Source organism: Rhinoderma darwinii, chromosome 5 (assembly GCF_050947455.1).
Source record: "Rhinoderma darwinii isolate aRhiDar2 chromosome 5, aRhiDar2.hap1, whole genome shotgun sequence".
NCBI classification, from domain to species: domain Eukaryota; kingdom Metazoa; phylum Chordata; class Amphibia; order Anura; family Rhinodermatidae; genus Rhinoderma; species Rhinoderma darwinii.
In genome coordinates, this window is record NC_134691.1 from 27,597,827 (window position 1) to 27,616,719 (window position 18,893).

Consider the following 18,893-nt stretch of genomic DNA (forward strand, 5'->3'; position numbering starts at 1 on the left):
GTTTTTTAAAAGTTTAGTTACCCTTTAAAATACTTGGAACCTGCACAGAGAAAAAGTATAAGGGCATGACCACACGTGGCGGTTTTCCTCCGCAATTGTCCGCATCAATGCCGCACAGAATCTGCGTTGCAGATTCTGCTGCGGATCTGCACAAAATGTGCAGTAAATTGATGCGGACTAGCTGCTGCGGACTGCGGGAAAAGTGCTTCCCTTCTCCCTATCAGTGCAGGATAGAGAGAAGGGACAGCACTTTCCCTAGTGAAAGTAAAAGAATTTCATACTTACCGGCCGTTGTCTTGGTGACGCGTCCCTCCTTCGGCATCCAGCCCGACCTCCCTGGATGACGCGGCAGTCCATGTGACCGCTGCAGCCTGTGATTGGCTGCAGCCGTCACTTAGACAGAAACGTCATCCTGGGAGGCCGGACTGGAGACAGAAGCAGGGAGTTCTCGGTAAGTATGAACTTCTATTTTTTTTACAGGTTGCTGTATATTGGGATCGGTAGTCACTGTCCCGGGTGCAGAAACAGTTACTGCCGATCGCTTAACTCTTTCAGCACCCTGGACAGTGACTATTTACTGACGTCTCCTAGCAACGCTCCCGTCATTACGGGAGCCCCATTAACTTCCTCAGTCTGGCTGTAGACCTAGAAATACATAGGTCCAGCCAGAATGAAGAAATGTCAAGTTAAAAAAGCAAAACGCATCCGCAGCACACATGACATGTGCATGACAGCTGCGGACTTCATTGCGGAAATTAGAATCTCCATTGAAGTCAATGGAGAAATTCCGCCATGAGTCCGCAACCAGTCCGCCACTGCTCCGCAACAGACAGAGCATGCTGCGGACACCGAATTCCGCTCCGCAGCCTATGCTCCGCAGCGGAATTTTATGCCTCGTCTAAACGAACACTTCTAAATAGAAGTGGAAGGCAATGGAGAAACGGCTCCGCTGCGGATTAACGCTGCGGAGTGTCCGCAGCGGAATTTAAGTGAAATTCCGCCACGTGTGAACCCAGCCTAATGGAAAGATTTGCACCTTTTCCGAGTTTTGGACCCTCTCCTAGTTTTGGCTTTTTGATGCAGTTTTTGGCTCCGTTTTTTTTTTAGCTAAAGTCAGAAGTGGATTCGAAAGGAAGGAAAGGTAAAAAGAAAAGACTGATTCATATTCTCTCTTTTGTGTTCGCTTCCGTGTTTGGCTCAAAAAAAAAAAAAAAGGAATCAAAATCGATGGTGTGTGATCCTGGCCTAATAAAAGATAAAAAGAGGGACTTTATAACCCCGAACAAGCAATATTTATGCACGATGCATGTCCCACTGCCGAGCAAGGTTGTAAATGTGGTTAAATGGCTGGAAGAGCTGAAAATAGAATGAGCCGTACAACCATTGGCAAGTTTCCCAAAATGTGACAAAAAAAGTTACATAAGATCCTGTGGTTAATGGTGAGAGCTCTCGAAACCTAGACACTAAAAATGTTATATGGGTTGAGGTCCTGACACCGACAGCACTTAAAGGGACATTAACATAAAAAAACCACAATCTGGTGTTGTGGTAGTATCTGTAGAACAGTTCATCCTGAGCCTTCTGGTTCATGATCATACTACCCGATCGGTAAACCAGGCGTTTCTGCTGAAGTAATATTGTTGTATCAGGAAATTTAAAAAAATGGAAAAAAGTCCCCTTAAAAATCCAATGCACAAACAAAAATGTTAAAAAACTATAAAAAAGATATCATCACCATATAATAGGACGGCAAAACAATTGAAAAAAAAATCTATAATCGGTAATAAAGGGCTGATGGTAATGTGTGCCGAGAACAGTGCCCTGAACTCGTCTAATGCAAACTACAGTGCCTCCCATCCTGATTGGTCAAGAGGTACCATGTGGTCGGGCTGTCACTGTGTGATTCCTCTTATGAACGGAAGAAGACTGGCTTGAGTACATTAATGAATCTTCCCCTATGTGTATCACAGCGTACCCCCAGCTACATATCACAGAGGTGTATCTCAGCAGGGGAGTGGTTTAGACTACCATATGACACGTGTACCATATAGACAGATTTTTTTATTCACTGGAAGTAAACAAAAAAGGTTCCCATTTAATGACAGCAAGCAGAGATATTAAAAACCATGAGGAATTGATACAAAAAGAATATTGAAAATGTTTATAACTTTTAATTATAAAATGAATAACATTTATGTGCTGATACTGGAATACCCCTTTAAGGATGTGTTCACACCTGCGTTCCGGGTTCTGCTCTGATCCGTTATAGGAGAAAAACAACGAGAATACCGGAAGGGTCAGATCTGCCGAATAATGGAAACCAACAGATTGTCATGGTTTACATTATTTTTTTTTTAAACTAAATAGCGCTGCATGCAAAACAGCGGAATCTGCAACAAAGCCTCTCACTCAGGTGTGAACAGGTCCTAACTCAGTTATTGCAGCGCACAAAAGGGACCATTAAATGATTGATTCAGCTCTGCTACATCTGTAACTTTGTTTGTCTGCTGGACTTCACCAGGTGGCTTCATATCATGAATTCAATGCGCGCGCACAAGCGGCGACCTCTTTGGGCCCCATTTACTAATGGCCGCCTGAGGCCGGGCTATTCGCTGCTGATAAGGAGTGAGTAACACACAGAATACATTGTTACGTCTGAGTTATTGAACGGTGGATTTAGTAATACATTAACCATGATGGTGTGTCCTGAATACGCTATGCCTTTAGCAGAGACGTAACCAAATGGAGCTCTAGGCGTTTCACAGTATTTTTGTCTCTGATCTGCAGGGCTATCAATTCACCAGGACAAGTCATTACAGAGCTATTCCACCTGGAATTACTATTTCGCCTGTTCTATATAAATAACAGGTAGTGTGTACAACAGTAACTCGGACCCTTGCACGCCAACATCCAATTTGCCATAGGGTTCCCCCTACTGATGGCTCCCTAGCAGAGCCCTCACCCATTACTGTATTGATGGATCCGTATTAGTTATCGTGGGCCATGGTAATCAATAGCGCGGCCCCTTATATACAATCTAGCAGGCAGCAGCACTCTTATTTTACTAGTCAGAGATGAGGCGCCCTTGCCCACGTTGGATTGTCTCCAAATTTCTTCTCTGGGAATAGTCCTGCATTCCGCAGGACTGTCCCCAATAACTGGCACTGTGCCAAGATTTGACACTTCTGTCCCGGTAAAACAATTGCTTCAACGAGGCAGATCTACCGTACAGATCGGCACAGAAATAGGGGGAGCAAACTGTGCGCCACAAGACGACACATTGCACCTGGTACTGTAGCAGGCACTGGGGGAATTGTGGTGGACGGCACAGTGGTCACCTAGGTCTCTGTGGTAGTTATGGGGGAAATGTGGCTGTTCTTCAGAGCACTTTGACTGGAACTGTGGTTGGCACAGCTATGGGGGCACTGTTAGGGTAGGTTCACACGCTTACTAAAAAATCGTCTGAGAATACGGAGCTGTTTTCAAGGGAAAACAGCTCCTGATTTTGAGCCGTTTTTTCTAGCAACTCGTGTTTTTCGTTTTTGGAGCTGTTTTTCTATAGAGTCAATGAAATCCGACTCCAAAAACGTCCCAAGAAGTGACCTGCACTTCTTTTTCGCGGGCATTTTTTTTACGCGGCCGTCGGAACAGAATGCCGTTTATCCGATTGAAATCAATGAGCAGATGTTTGGAGGAGTTCTGCCTACGACTCTTCGGCCATTTTTCGGCCGTTTACGGAATAAGCCGTATGAACATACCCTTAAGGGGTTGTCAGAGAGAAAGAAATAATAAAAAAAAGGTATGCATTTATTCCCCAGAAACAGCGCTACTATTGTTTATGGACGTTGTCTGGTATTGCAGCCCCAATACCAGAGCTGCAATATCAGATGCGGCCTAGGTACAAGAGTGGCGCTATTTCAGTAAAAAAAAGTAGACCCTTTTTCTCTAATCTAAGACAACCGCTTTAAGAAATTTGCATGTACAAGTAACTCTTTGGCTTGCAGATAAATTGAGAGTTATGGTTATGGATGGCGTTCTAATAGTAATGCATCTGCAGCAATATACCAAGGGCTGTACCAGACCACAGTTTACTCGCTGCACTACATCACACCCGTGGGGTATGTTGTGATACACTGTGCCTTGTTGTGCGCCACATGCAGCTTTATACAGGACATAATATAAGTATTCGTCATATAGACAAGAGCCGAGTAACTTCAGGGCCATAAAGCTGAGTATCCAGCACTTGAATCACATACACCTCGTACTGCTCAGCGGCTGCGCTCAGTAGAGGCCTCCTCCGAGGACATACATACTTTTCATAGAGGCGCTGTCCCCGCATGAACACCTTCACTTCTTGGTCCAGGGGAAAGGTTCCATCGTCTTTTCTAAAGCGGTAGAAAAGTTTGGCATCTTTGAAATCCTTGAATTCGTCACATACTGCAATGTTAAAGAGGAGGTCGTGTGACTTACATGCAGCAATAATAGATTGTTACATCTGGCCGAGCATTATAATGTTCAGCTTATACCACACAAAAACACAACTTACTAAAATTAAGATCTTTAACAAAAGGGGCCAAATTTGGTGCTGTTCCTTTGTGTGGAGTCCCCTTTTGGAGTCCCCTGCCGCACCTGGTCGTCGTTTAGTATATGTACATGTGACAGTGGTGGGCATTTACTAGTCGCAGCAGTAATATCACTATAATCATCAGGCTAACGCTGCGGCCAGCGATTGGATGCCCCAGTCACACGTCAACATACGAAATGACATTGTTGACGATTATTTTGAATGGGCGCCATTATACGTGTGGCCACCTGCAGCTTGATCTAGCACGATTATCTGATCACTGCAGTGGCATACTTTTGAGAAAGTGTTGTTCTGTTGGGAGAGTCCCTTAAAAAAAAATACCAGCAAATGTAAGTCCTTTTAATTGATTTGTCCTATAGAGTTGATAAAAGGGATTTCCTTCCATAGACATTTATGCTTATCCACAGGATAGGCCATATACAATAGGTCTCAGAGAAGGAGGTCCCACCTTTGGCACTCCCACCTTACGGGAGAATAGGAGTCCTCCAGGGTTCTGCCAGATCGAGACAGAGATTGCATGCTATTCAAGTCAATGGGAGCCATGAAAAACGGCCAAGCGAGAGTGCTCAGCTACTTTAAAGGGATTCAAAGATTCAATATTACACTTCTCTGTTAGATCTCCCATAACAGAAAAATTATTTAATTAGAATTGTTCATAAAAAAAAAATGCTCCTGTGTACAGACATTGCGGTTACATGCTCGTTATAGCGCCTCCTGGTGCTGTTTTGATTCCCTCACAGAATGTCCAATTAATGCAGTTGTCTCAAACTCGGCCGGGTAAATTGGCCGCACATAGAAAAAATTTGAAGTTGACGGGTACTATACTATAACAATACCACATTACTATAATACTATATTACTATAACAATACCACATTACTATAATACTACATTACTATAACAATACCACATTACTATAATACTACATTACTATAACAATACTACATTACTATAATACTACATTACTATAACAATACCACATTACTATAATACTACATTACTATAACAATACCACATTACTATAACAATACCACATTACTATAACAATACCACATTACTATAATACTACATTACTATAACAATACTATATTACTATAACAATACTACATTACCATAATAATACTACATTACTATAACAATACTACATTACTATAACAATACTACATTACCATAATAATACTACATTACTATAATACTACATTACTATAATACTACATTACTATAATACTACATTACTATAACAATACCACATTACTATAATACTATATTACTATAACAATACCACATTACTATAACAATACCACATTACTATAACAATACCACATTACTATAATACTACATTACTATAACAATACTATATTACTATAACAATACTACATTACCATAATAATACTACATTACTATAACAATACTACATTACTATAACAATACTACATTACTATAACAATACTACATTACTATAATACTACATTACTATAACAATACCACATTACTATAATACTACATTACTATAACAATACTACATTACTATAATACTACATTACTATAACAATACTACATTACTATAACAATACTACATTACTATAATACTACATTACTATAACAATACTACATTACTATAATACTACATTACTATAACAATACTGCATTACTATAGCAATACTACATTACCATAATAATACTACATTACTATAATACTACATTACTATAATACTACATTACTATAACAATACCACATTACTATAACAATACTACATTACTATAATACTACTACATTACCATAATAATACTACATTACTATAATACTACATTACTATAATACTACATTACTATAACAATACCACATTACTATAACAATACTACATTACTATAATACTACATTACTATAACAATACTACATTACTATAATACTACATTACTATAACAATACTGCATTACTATAGCAATACTACATTACCATAATAATACTACATTACTATAATACTACATTACCATAATAATACTACATTACTATAATACTACATTACTATAACAATACTACATTACTATAATACTACATTACTATAAGGGCATGCCCAGACGTGTCGGAATTGCTCTGGAATTCCGCTGCGGAGTGTCCGCAGCGGACCCGTTTCTCCATTGCCTTCCACAGCTTTTTAGTAGGGTTTGTTTACACGTTGCGGACAATTCCGCTGCGGAGCATAGTCTGCGGTGCGGAATTTGGTGTCCGCAGCATACAATGGTTGTTGCGGACGTGTGGCGGACTGGTTGCGGAATTTCTCCATTGACTTCAATGGAGAGTCAAAATTCCGCAATGAAGTCCGAACATGTTATGTAGATGTTATGTGTGCTGCGGAGCGTATTGGTTTTACTAACATGACTTTTCTTCATTCTGGCTGTATGTATTTCTAGGTCTACAGCCAGACTGAGGAAGTCAATGGGGCTCTCGTAATTACGGGAACGTTGCTAGGCGACGTCACTGTCCAAGGTGCTGAAAGAGTTAAGCGATCGGCAGTAACTGTTTCTGCACCCTGGATAGTGACTTATAATCACAATATACATCAACCTGTTAAAAAAATAGAAGTTCATACTTACCGATAACTCCCTGCTTCTTCCTCCAGTCCGGCCTCCCTGGATGACGATTCAGTCCAAGTGACAGCTGCAGCCAATCACAGGCCAATCCCAGGCCAATCACAGGCTGCAGTGGTCACATGGACTGCCGCGTCATCCAGGGAGGTCGGGCTGGATGCCGAAAGAGGGACGCGTCACCAAGACAACGGCCGGTAAGTATGAAATTCTTTTACTTTCACTAGGGAAAGGGCTGTCCCTTCTCTCTATCCTGCAAAGATAGAGAGAAGGGAAGTACTTTCACCTCAATACGCAACGGCCAGTCCGCATCAATTTACTGCACATTTTAGGCAAAGCCGCAAGAGAATCTGCAACGCAGACTCTGTGCGGCATTGATGCGGACAGTTACGGAAGAAATACGCCACGTGGGGCCATGCCCTAACAATACCACATTACTATAACAATACTACATTACTATAACAATAATACATTACTATAACATTACTACATTACTATAATAATATTACATTACTATAACAATACTAGATTACTATAACACTACTACATTATTATAATACTACTACATTACTATAACACTACTACACTATAACACTACTACATTACTATAACACTACTACATTACTATAACACTACTACATTACTATAACACTACATTACTATAACAACACTACATTACTATAATAATCCTACATTACCATAATAATACTACATTACTATAACACTACATTACTATAACAATACTCCATTACTATAACAATACTCCATTACTATAACAATACTACATTACCATAATAATACTACATTACTATAACAATACTACATTACTATAATACTACATTACTATAACAATACTACATTACTATAATACTACATTACTATAACAATACTACATTACTATAATACTACATTACCATAACAATACTACATTACTATAACAATACTACATTACTATAAACAATACTACATTACCATAATAATACTACATTACTATAATACTGCTACATTACTATAACAATACTACATTACTATAATACTACATTACTATAATAATACCACATTACTATAACAATACTACATTACTATAACAATACTACATTACTATAATACTACATTACTATAACAATACTACATTACTATAATACTACATTACCATAACAATACTACATTACTATAACAATACTACATTACTATAATACTACATTACTATAACAATACATTACCATAACAATACTGCATTACTATAACAATACTACATTACCATAACAATACTACATTACTATAACAATACTACATTACTATAACAATACTACATTACTATAATAATACTACATTACCATAATAATACTACATTACCATAATAATACTACATTACTATAACAATACCACATTACATTACTATAATAATACTACACTACTATAATAATACATTACTATAGTACTACATTACTATAACAATACTATATTACTATAATACTACATTACTATAATAATACTGCATTACTATAATAATACCACATTACTATAATAATACCGCTAGGTTTAAACTTACCGGAAATTTGGCAGCGTTTGGCAAACACAAGAATGTCAAGATTGGGCAGCCCCTTCTTAGATAGTGCCACAGTGCTCTCTGAAGATAGTGGCACAGTGCCCCCTGTAGATAATGCCACAGCGCACTCTGTAAACACCTAGACTTTCCTAGCTCTCGCTTAGAAGTGTTTGAATGGAACAGGAATTCTAATCGTGACATAGTGCCCTCTGTAGATAGTGCCACAGTGCCCTCTGTAGATTGTGCCACAGTGCCCTCTGTAGATTGTGCCACAGTGCCCTCTGTAGATTGTGCCACAGTGCCCTCTGTAGATTGTGCCACAGTGCCCTCTGTAGATTGTGCCACAGTGCCCTCTGTAGATTGTGCCACAGTGCCCTCTGTAGATTGTGCCACAGTGCCCTCTGTAGATTGTGCCACAGCGCCCTCTGTAGATTGTGCCACAGCGCCCTCTGTAGATTGTGCCACAGCGCCCTCTGTAGATTGTGCCACAGCGCCCTCTGTAGATTGTGCCACAGCGCCCTCTGTAGATTGTGCCACAGCGCCCTCTGTAGATTGTGCCACAGCGCCCTCTGTAGATTGTGCCACAGCGCCCTCTGTAGATTGTGCCACAGCGCCCTCTGTAGATTGTGCCACAGCGCCCTCTGTAGATTGTGCCACAGCGCCCTCTGTAGATTGTGCCACAGCGCCCTCTGTAGATTGTGCCACAGCGCCCTCTGTAGATTGTGCCACAGCGCCCTCTGTAGATTGTGCCACAGCGCCCTCTGTAGATTGTGCCACAGCGCCCTCTGTAGATTGTGCCACAGCGCCCTCTGTAGATTGTGCCACAGCGCCCTCTGTAGATTGTGCCACAGCGCCCTCTGTAGATTGTGCCACAGCGCCCTCTGTAGATTGTGCCACAGTGCCCTCTGTAGATTGTGCCAGTGTCCTCTGTAGATTGTGCCACAGTGCCCTCTGTAGATTGTGCCACAGTGCCCTCTGTAGATTGTGCCACAGCGCCCTCTGTAGATTGTGCCACAGCGCCCTCTGTAGATTGTGCCACAGCGCCCTCTGTAGATTGTGCCACAGCGCCCTCTGTAGATTGTGCCACAGCGCCCTCTGTAGATTGTGCCACAGCGCCCTCTGTAGATTGTGCCACAGTGCCCTCTGTAGATTGTGCCACAGTGCTCTCTGTAGATTGTGCCACAGTGCCCTCTGTAGATTGTGCCACAGTGCCCTCTGTAGATCGTGCCACAGTGCCCTCTGTAGATCGTGCCACAGTGCCCTCTGTAGATCGTGTCACCCCCCCAGATAATGCCACAGTGCCCAATGTAGATAGTGCCATACACACCCCCTTGTAGATAGTGCCACACACACACACCCTATAGATAATACCACACCCCGTGTAGATCGTGCCACATCTACCCCCCCTCCCCCCCCCGTAGATAGCCCACCACACACCCCAACCTGCCGACAGCGCTACACCACCTTCCTGTAGTTAGCTACTTTGGGGCTCCCTATAGGACTGGAATCCCCAGCCAGGGCGTTGCTGACACTCTGGCGCTGATGTCTCTCCTGGAGGAGCCCCTGACATCCCTGTCCATATATTGACAGTGACGTCAGGGGCAACATCTAGGAGCGGAATCCCCGGCCTAAGTGTTGGCAACGCTCTGGCCGGAGATTCCTCTCCAGGAAGAGCCCCTGACGTCACTGTCCATATATGGTCAGTGGCCACTTCACTGTAGAGATTTCACTACTAGAGGGGGCCCCAATGGAGCTATCTGCAGGGAGGGGGGGTCGGTGTAGCGCTGTTGACAGGGTGGTTGGGGTGGCACTATCTACAGGGGGCTGTGTGGGGTGCTATCTAAAGGGGGGGCACTTTCTACAGGGGGTGTGTGTGGCACTTTCTACATGGAGTGTGTGCGGCGCTCCTTCTTCGGCCTGCTCTCTGCTGTTCTGAGGATGTCTCAGGAGCTTCGGTGCCCAACGGGCCGTAGATGACAACCTTAGGGGCCGCATGTTTAAGACCCCTGATCTAATGTGTCCAGTTCTGGTGCAATTTTTCAATATGTGAATTTTAGTTTTTGGTCATTGCCATATTTTAAAATAAAATTTCCACATTTTTTACACACATACCCAGATTTATTTCTCAGTTCCTCTTGTACACGGGTGGCGGAGCGATTCCTGCTATTGTGCAGACCAGCCAATGATAATATTTGACACTGGACATAGTGGGGGGAATAACTACGTTGGAGTAAGATAGATGCGACACATTTATTAAAAGACGCACGCCTCATAATAAATTTTTCACATCTTCAGTTGTCCGTGCGCCACCAAGTGAAAACTGGCGTAGAAAAGATGTTTAATTCCCCCCAGTAGGTGGATATTCAGAAAGGGAATTAAATGCAGGGGGCGCCATAACACGCATGTAACAGCAATATCTACACACAAAAATGTTAATAAGACTAACAGAAAAATTGAAAATTTTAAAGGTGGGACAATCCATTTCTGTTAAAAAAACGAAGACACAGGAAGATCGTAAGAAATGCCACAAGAGTGTATTATCACTGTCCTTACCATGGTGGATGATGTTATGATCAATCATTTTTTGGGTCAGTTCTATGGCAATTGTCCTGTCGGCAGCTTCTTTGCGATCAATAAGCCAGTCAATAACTTCCCTGGCCACAAAACAATTTGGATAAGTTCTCAGATGGTGTCTCCTGTCTTTTATTATCTTCTCTTCATGTAGCCGAAGCCTGGGGTAAAAAAAAAAAGACCCTAAGTAAAAAATCACATAAGAACATCAGTAATTAAAAAAAAGTGCGGCACCACCTCCACCAGCAAAATATCTTCGTCACAAGCTGCTGTTGATGGATCTGTAAATATTTGTCTCAATTTAGTACTTGCCATATAAAATGGTGTCCTGTAGTGAACGGGCATGAAGATTAAAGCCATTTTTAGACTCAAGGATGAGACATATTTTTTCAAATCGTCTAACTTTTTAATTTTCCACCCCCAAATAGGGACTTTAACCCCTTCCCGAAATCAAATGGGGAAGAATGGAGCGGGCTTAGGAGCGGAGTCCGCTCCATATGCAGCAGGTATCAGCTATATATTGGTGACACCCTGCTCTAATGGCTGGGATTGGAGAGAACTCTGATCCCAGCTATTTAACTGCTTAGATGTCTCTGTCAATAGCGACCGCGGCATTTAAGCCAATAGACAGAGGTATGGGGACCCCTATGACACCCCATCAGCTCCTCTGTGATGCGATCCTGGTGTGCTGATGGGCTGTCATAGCAGCCGGGGATCTAGTGAAGGGCCCCTAGTCTGCATCTTAGTACTCCTATTGCCTCTGGCAGGGCTTATTAGGATAACGCTATAAGGACCACATACTGCAATACATAAGTATAGCAGTACATTGTATAAGTGATTAAACTATCGCATGTTCAAGTCACCAAGTGGGACTAAGAAAATTTAAAAAGGTGTTTAATACATTTTTTAAAACTATATTTTAAAAAAACGTACAATGTTGATGTACTATCCTTAGTATAAGCCATCAATATGAGAGATCGGTGGGGGTCTGACTATCTTCACCCCCGCCGATCTGTTAGTGGCCGCAGTGATCGTACAAGGTCATTTATTCTCGAATATATAATTATTGGCCATATATGTGCAGATCATTATACGTCGCACTGAATAATAGCCTGGGGGGCACTTGTCAGGTTCCATACAAAGGGATGACAAGAAAGATTTTAAAAAAACACATCAGTTTTAAGAAGGTCCCTAATATGTATTATTAATGATAAACCTGATGAATTATTAATCCCATTTGTGTCTCATCACGTTAAGTTCCTTTTCCTAAGCGGAGACACTACAGCTCGGCACAATTGTCAATGGTCCAATGAATTTCTAGAGACTGTTTACATTGAATCTGGGGATCCTAATGATTACTGAAGTCCATGTGATGTCTACTTCCAGGTGGACACGTCGGAGGATGCGGATGTCACAGTCTTGTGTTCTCTGGTCAATATTCTAATCTTAAGGATACAGACTACAATGTAGTAACCCAATGTCACTTATAGTCATTGCCCAAGGTTTTTGTTTGCATTAGTCAACAAGGGTGTCAGTAAGAAGCAGACTGCCAAGGAAGTGCATTGCTCAGGTGGGGGCGCCAGTGAGCCCAGAAAGCCATTGTTCATCCTTTCTATGGTCTCCTACACTATTACCAGTGACAGGTGATATCCATTAATGAAGTAGTCATACAGTTGCCACACACCCCTGAGCATTGGTTTGTAAAGTTAAGGCCCTTTTACAGCGGCCGATAAGCGGCCGGTGCAGCGAGCGCCGATCAACGAGACATCGTTGATCAGCGCTCGCTTGCTCCTATCACACGGAGCTATGGATGGGGACGAGCGGTTGTTACTCCGATCCCTCGCCCCCATACATTATTATCATGTCGGCAGCGCGTCTCCCTGTTTACACATGGTGATGTGCTGCCGACAACGATAATATTTTACTTTTTTAAAACGATACGACCAGCAGATGATCCAGCGTTTGCTCGTTCATCTGCTGATCGTTCCCCTGTTTACGCAGGGCAATTATCGTCAACGAGTGTTATATTAACGCTCGTCTGCCCAATAAACGTCCAGTGTAAAACCCCCTTTACACACACACTTGCTCAGCCCATGTAAGTAGCTCTGGCATCATCATGTCTTGTATCTTACTTTTTACGAGAGCGAGCCCGCAATGGAGAGAGCGAGCGCGAAAGAGAGAGAGCGCGAAAGAGAACGAAAGAGAAAGAGAGCGAGGTTGGGAGAGAAAGAGCGAGAGAGAGTGCGTGAGAGAGAGAGAAAGAGCGAGATATAGATAGATAGATATGTATACTGAAAAAACCTACACTGCATCTTGAATTAGAAAATATAAGTTCTTAATGGGTTAAGGAACTGCTGTGTATGATGATTTATGTTCACTTCTGATCTACTAGAGAAGCGACACTTTAATACTATGACCTGTCATTAGACGTTCGTCACAGTTGACAATCCGCGCACAGGTAGCAGCTATTCCAAGAAAAACTAGTAACAGGAAAGTGTTCATCGAATTACCCAATTTCATGCTGTTCCACAACGTCCTATAATGTAAGAATCTGTGAATTTCTACATCAATCCATTACATTCAGAAGAGGAAAAAGCTTAAGAGCTTATTCACACATCACGTTTTGCAAACTTGCGGGCAATTAAATGCAACAAATAAGTAGGATTTATATCCAGAGACTGGTTTTGTAAACCACCCCAGCCATTTTTTCTCCTTTTCCCTTCCTTTGTGTTTAAACAATATTTTTCCTTCCGCTATAAAGCGTAGCTAGATGGGTTTTTTTTTGTTTGTTTTTTTACCTCGGGCCAAGATTTAGTTCACTGCCCTAGCCCAGTATCTAAACACCCCGGCACCCAAAGAGTTGCCACTTGGCCAATAAGTGAGCAGCCTCCAAGTAATTGATACCATAAGTCCGGTGGGGATATTACATATTACAACACCAGTGAAAATGCATGTCTGCTCTTGCTCAGGGAGCGCTCCCCTACAGTGATCGGGCACAACACTTTGCTCTGCCCAAACACAGAGAGAAGCCTGCGGCTGGTTAATTACAGTAGTGGAGTTCTCTATTCACTCCCTGCGCTGATCTCTGTTATCAGTGCAGGGGATTAACAGGAAGCTGAACCTAATATGCGCATGATGTAACTCCTTGTAAGAGAGGATAAATGCTGGAGTCAGTGGGGGTGAGTAACATTAGACACTTTACCACACTAGACTACTATGGATGCTGACATATACCCCTTACTGCCCTAGACCACCAGGGAAGCTGACATTAACCCCTAACTGTCCTAGACCACAGGGAAGCCCACATAAACCTCTTACTGCCCCTAGACCACCAGGGAAGCTGACATAAACCCCTTACTGCCCTAGACCACCAGGGAAGCTGACATTAACCCCTAACTGTCCTAGACCACAGGGAAGCCCACATAAACCTCTTACTGCCCCTAGACCACCAGGGAAGTTGACATAAACATCTTACTGCCCCTAGACCACCAGGGAAGCTGACATAAACCTCTTACTGCCCCTAGACCATCAGGGAAGCTGACATAAACCTCTTACTGCCCCTAGACCATCAGGGAAGCTGACATAAACCTCTTACTGCCCCTAGACCATCAGGGAAGCTGACATAAACCTCTTACTGCCCCTAGACCAGACATGGGCAAACTACGGCCCGCGGGCCACATACGGCCCGTTAGGCTTTTTAATCCGGCCCGCCGAACTTGTCCAAGATATATCCGTCCTCAGCAGCTGCTAGTTCGCGCAGGAGGAGGATATATCCGTCCTGTGATCGCGCGGGTACTGACAGTTTACCCACGCGATCAGCGGCAGGAGCACGGCTGTTATACACAGCCTGGCTCCTGCTGCAACTGCCGGAATCGAAGCACGCGCCGATTCCGGCAGTTTAACCCATTAAATGCCGCTGTCAACAGTGACAGCGGCATTTAATGTGTTTGACAGAGGGGGGAACTCCCTCTGTCTCCCGATCGGCGCCCCCGCAAACAAATCGCGGGTCGCCGTCGGGTTTCCATGACAGCCGGGGGTCTAACAAAGACCCCCAGGTCTGTCTTCAGCATCTGCCTGTTAGGCGATGCCAGAGGCATGACCTAACAGGTTGCCTGTCAGTTTTACACTGACAGGCAATAATGCTTTGGTATACGAAGTATACCAAAGCATTATATATGCGATCGGCATATCGCATAGTGAAGTCCCCTGGTGGGACTAAAAAAAAAAAAGTAAAACCGTTAAATAAAGTTTGTGAAAAAAAAAATAAAAAAAATTACAGTCAAAGTCAAATAAAACTACTTTTTTGCCCCAAAAAGTGGTTTTATTTAATAAAATGGTCAAAACAAATCACACATACACATATATGGTATCCCCGCGATCGTAACAACTTGACCAATAAAATGAACACATTAATTAAACCGCCGGATGAACGGCGTCCAAAGAAAACGCAAAAAACAACGGCAAAATTCTCTCTTTTCTCCCATTCCCCCCATAAAAAATAAAATAAAAGTTCATCTATAAGTCCTATGTACCCCAAAATAGTACTAATGAAAACTACACATTGTCCCGCAAAAATCAATCCCACGTACGGCCACATCGACGGAAAAATAAAAAAATTACGGCTCTTGGAATGCGGCGATGCAACAACAAGTAATTTTTTTCTAAAAGGGTTTTTATTGTGCAAACGTAGAAAAAACATATAAAACCTTTACACATTTGGTATCCCTGTAATCGTGCCGACCCATAGAATAAAGTTAACATGTTATTTACGCTGCATAGTAAACGGCGTAAATTTATAACGTGAAAATTAATGCTGGAATAGCTGCTTATTTTCAATTCTCTCCTAAAATAAAGTTAATAAAAGTTAATCAATATGTTATAAGCATCTAAAAATGGTCCAATTACAAAATACAACTCGTCCCGCAAAAAACAAGCCCTTATACGGCTATATAGACGGAATACAAAAAGAGTTACGACTCTTGGAATGCGACCGTGGAAAAACAAAAAATAATCCTTGGTCATTAACGTGCAAAATGGCCCGGTCATTAAGGGGTTAATGTGGCGCGTATTTCTCTTTATTTCACTTTAATTTTCACTTCGTTTCACGTCACCATTAAGCCCTTCGGTTTTCAAAGAGTACAATATCAGCCGTCACTTTGCCACGAAGCATGCAAACTATGCTAGCAAGCAGTCAACACAAGAACGGGCGGCTACTGCTCAGAGGTTGGCAGCTAATTTACAGAGTCAACAGAACTTTTTTCTTGATAAATCACAGTGCGTATGTTATTTTAATCTATTTACATTTCCTCCTCCCAGTATCTGCGAAATAGTATGTAAATGCCATATCTTGCATATTCCTTGAGACAAATTTATTAACTGATAAGGGCTATTTTTCACATTTGAAAGACAGTTAATAAATTGGGTTGTAGTGTTCTTACTGTGCTATGAGGTTTGCACACACTACATTTAATGCTTTAGTATATCCGGCCCAAACACTCCCTCCAAATGCTCCTGGCCCGGCCCCTCTGTCAAATTTTAGAACCCATTGTGGCCCGCGAGTCAAAAAGTTTGCCCACCCCTGCCCTAGACCATCAGGGAAGCTGACATAAATCTCTTACTGCCCCTAGACCATCAGGGAAGCTGACATAAATCTCTTACTGCCCCTAGACCACCAGGGAAGCCGACATAAACCTCTTACTGCCCTAGACCACCAGGGAAGCTGACATTAACCCTCTACACCCGTAGCTATGCCCCGAAATAAAATTTCTTCATGGATCCAACCTGTATTTCACAATACTCAAAAATTTATGTGACTAAAAATAGGATGATTTCTTTATTAAGAAAGAACACTCTGTCTCACATATAGATCCAACTGTGTAGAAGTTATTTCATCTGGTGATAATAAATACAACCTGCCTTAGCTGCACACAAGATTGTTTTGACAGTAACTGGAAATTTATGAGAATCTCGCCTGATTTCCGAGCTTTTGTGATTTTCATATGAGAGAAATGATGTTAAACCCAGGAGACCAGTTGTAGGAAAATAATCTAGAGCAGCAGAGTACAACTCATAAATAATAAATCGGGGACTGTACTTACTCGTATATTGAGAACTACGTGAGCAATTCCTTAATATACATTTATTACTGGACTTGTTCACTGGGATCGAATCAATAACGGGACTGGGCAGTGGGTGGTCTCCAATGTTACCCTGCAAGAATGTCCCAATACAGGTTATGGGGCGGCAGCGGGGAATAGGATTTCCCTGCAGCCTCACTGATCACTTGTGTGTGCACTTCTGCTCATAAAGTCAATGTTTCCCCTTATAGAAATATACTATGGAATTGCTATGACACCCGTGTTCATCCAGGTAGAGGATTCTTATGAGAAGGAATGTAATACCAGGAAATTAAGGATGAAGTACCACAGAGTAATGAAGTACCAGAGAGTAAGGATCACTTGATCCCTATACCATATACTTCTCCGGTTGCAAAAAGATAGAAACAATATGGTCACTAAATCCACATAATTACTGTGATTATTTATCCTCCAGCTATCACCTTCATCCCCACCATCATATGGTAAATACACTTTGAATAAACTTTTGGACATGTCATAGTGACATGTCAGAAGTTTTAAACGGTGGTGGTCCGAGCACCAAGACCCCCACCGATCGTTAAAAACGAAACGACAGAAGCACTCGGGTAAGCGCTGAGGCATTTAGTTTCTGATCGGCTTTCCTCGGGAAGCAGTGTATGGGCTCATTAGAAAGTCTACCGGTCAGTACACCGCTCGCTTAGTTTTCCAAGGAAAGCCGACAAGAAACAAAGCGGCTCCCAAGCGCTTCTAACACTTCGTTTTAGCGATCGGTGGGGGTCTCAATGCTCAGACCCTCACCGATCAAAACTTCCGACACGTCAAATGTTTTTTAAAAGTTTAGTTATTCTTTAACAAGCATGATCGGCCCAGACAAACGTGCGTGCAGGAGTAACTTGAAGTTCCTGAACCACAATGCAAAATCTAGAACAGGGCCCCCCACCTACCATGAGCCATTTATAATACTGGTGTCTTGTTATGTGACACCAGGGCCCAGATGTGACGGCTACTTCTGCACCCCCTACATGCATGACAGAACAATGCCCAAGTCAACCTCCCAGCCATTTATAAAGCCAGGTTTATTGGTCAGGGAGGAAGAGTTCAGTTCATAATAAATACAAGAGGAAGACCCCCTAACGGGAGCTCAATACTGGCAAAGTCTTCCAAAAACTCTCTAATATTTATGGTGGGATTGTGAGGGAGAAGGGAAGGCAAGAAAGCTAAAAACTTGATGGACCCTAAGGGACGAAGAGGGGGGAGGCATGTTTTGGGTGTTCAAATAAGAACTAGAAATAAATTTGTTCTGCTCAAGGAAATACATGGGGACCCTTGTTTTGGTAGGCCTCCACTAAATAATATCGGTTGGAGAAAGAGAAAGACCTGGAAGGACAAAGTGGGTTATGACGTATAAGTATTGTGACGGATATCTAGCTTTGTAGCAGGGGAATCTAAACTGCCTCTAGAGATGAATGGTATAAAAAAAAAAAGTGACCTTCTTGTTAGTACTT

General features: G+C 42.2%; 1 protein-coding gene across 4 annotated transcripts in view; it reads right to left on the reverse strand.

The window, feature by feature from the left end:
• Window positions 1-18,893, reverse strand: part of DEPTOR (DEP domain containing MTOR interacting protein) — a 102,212-nt gene that overhangs the window by 44,266 nt on the left and 39,053 nt on the right. For all 4 annotated transcript variants that reach the window (XM_075825786.1, XM_075825787.1, XM_075825785.1 and 1 more), the window contains 2 exons: window positions 11,273-11,451; window positions 4,314-4,437 (listed from right to left, as the gene is read on the reverse strand). In XM_075825786.1, coding sequence (XP_075681901.1) covers window positions 4,314-4,437; window positions 11,273-11,451 — 303 coding nt within the window. The remainder of the gene's footprint in view (window positions 1-4,313; window positions 4,438-11,272; window positions 11,452-18,893) is intronic.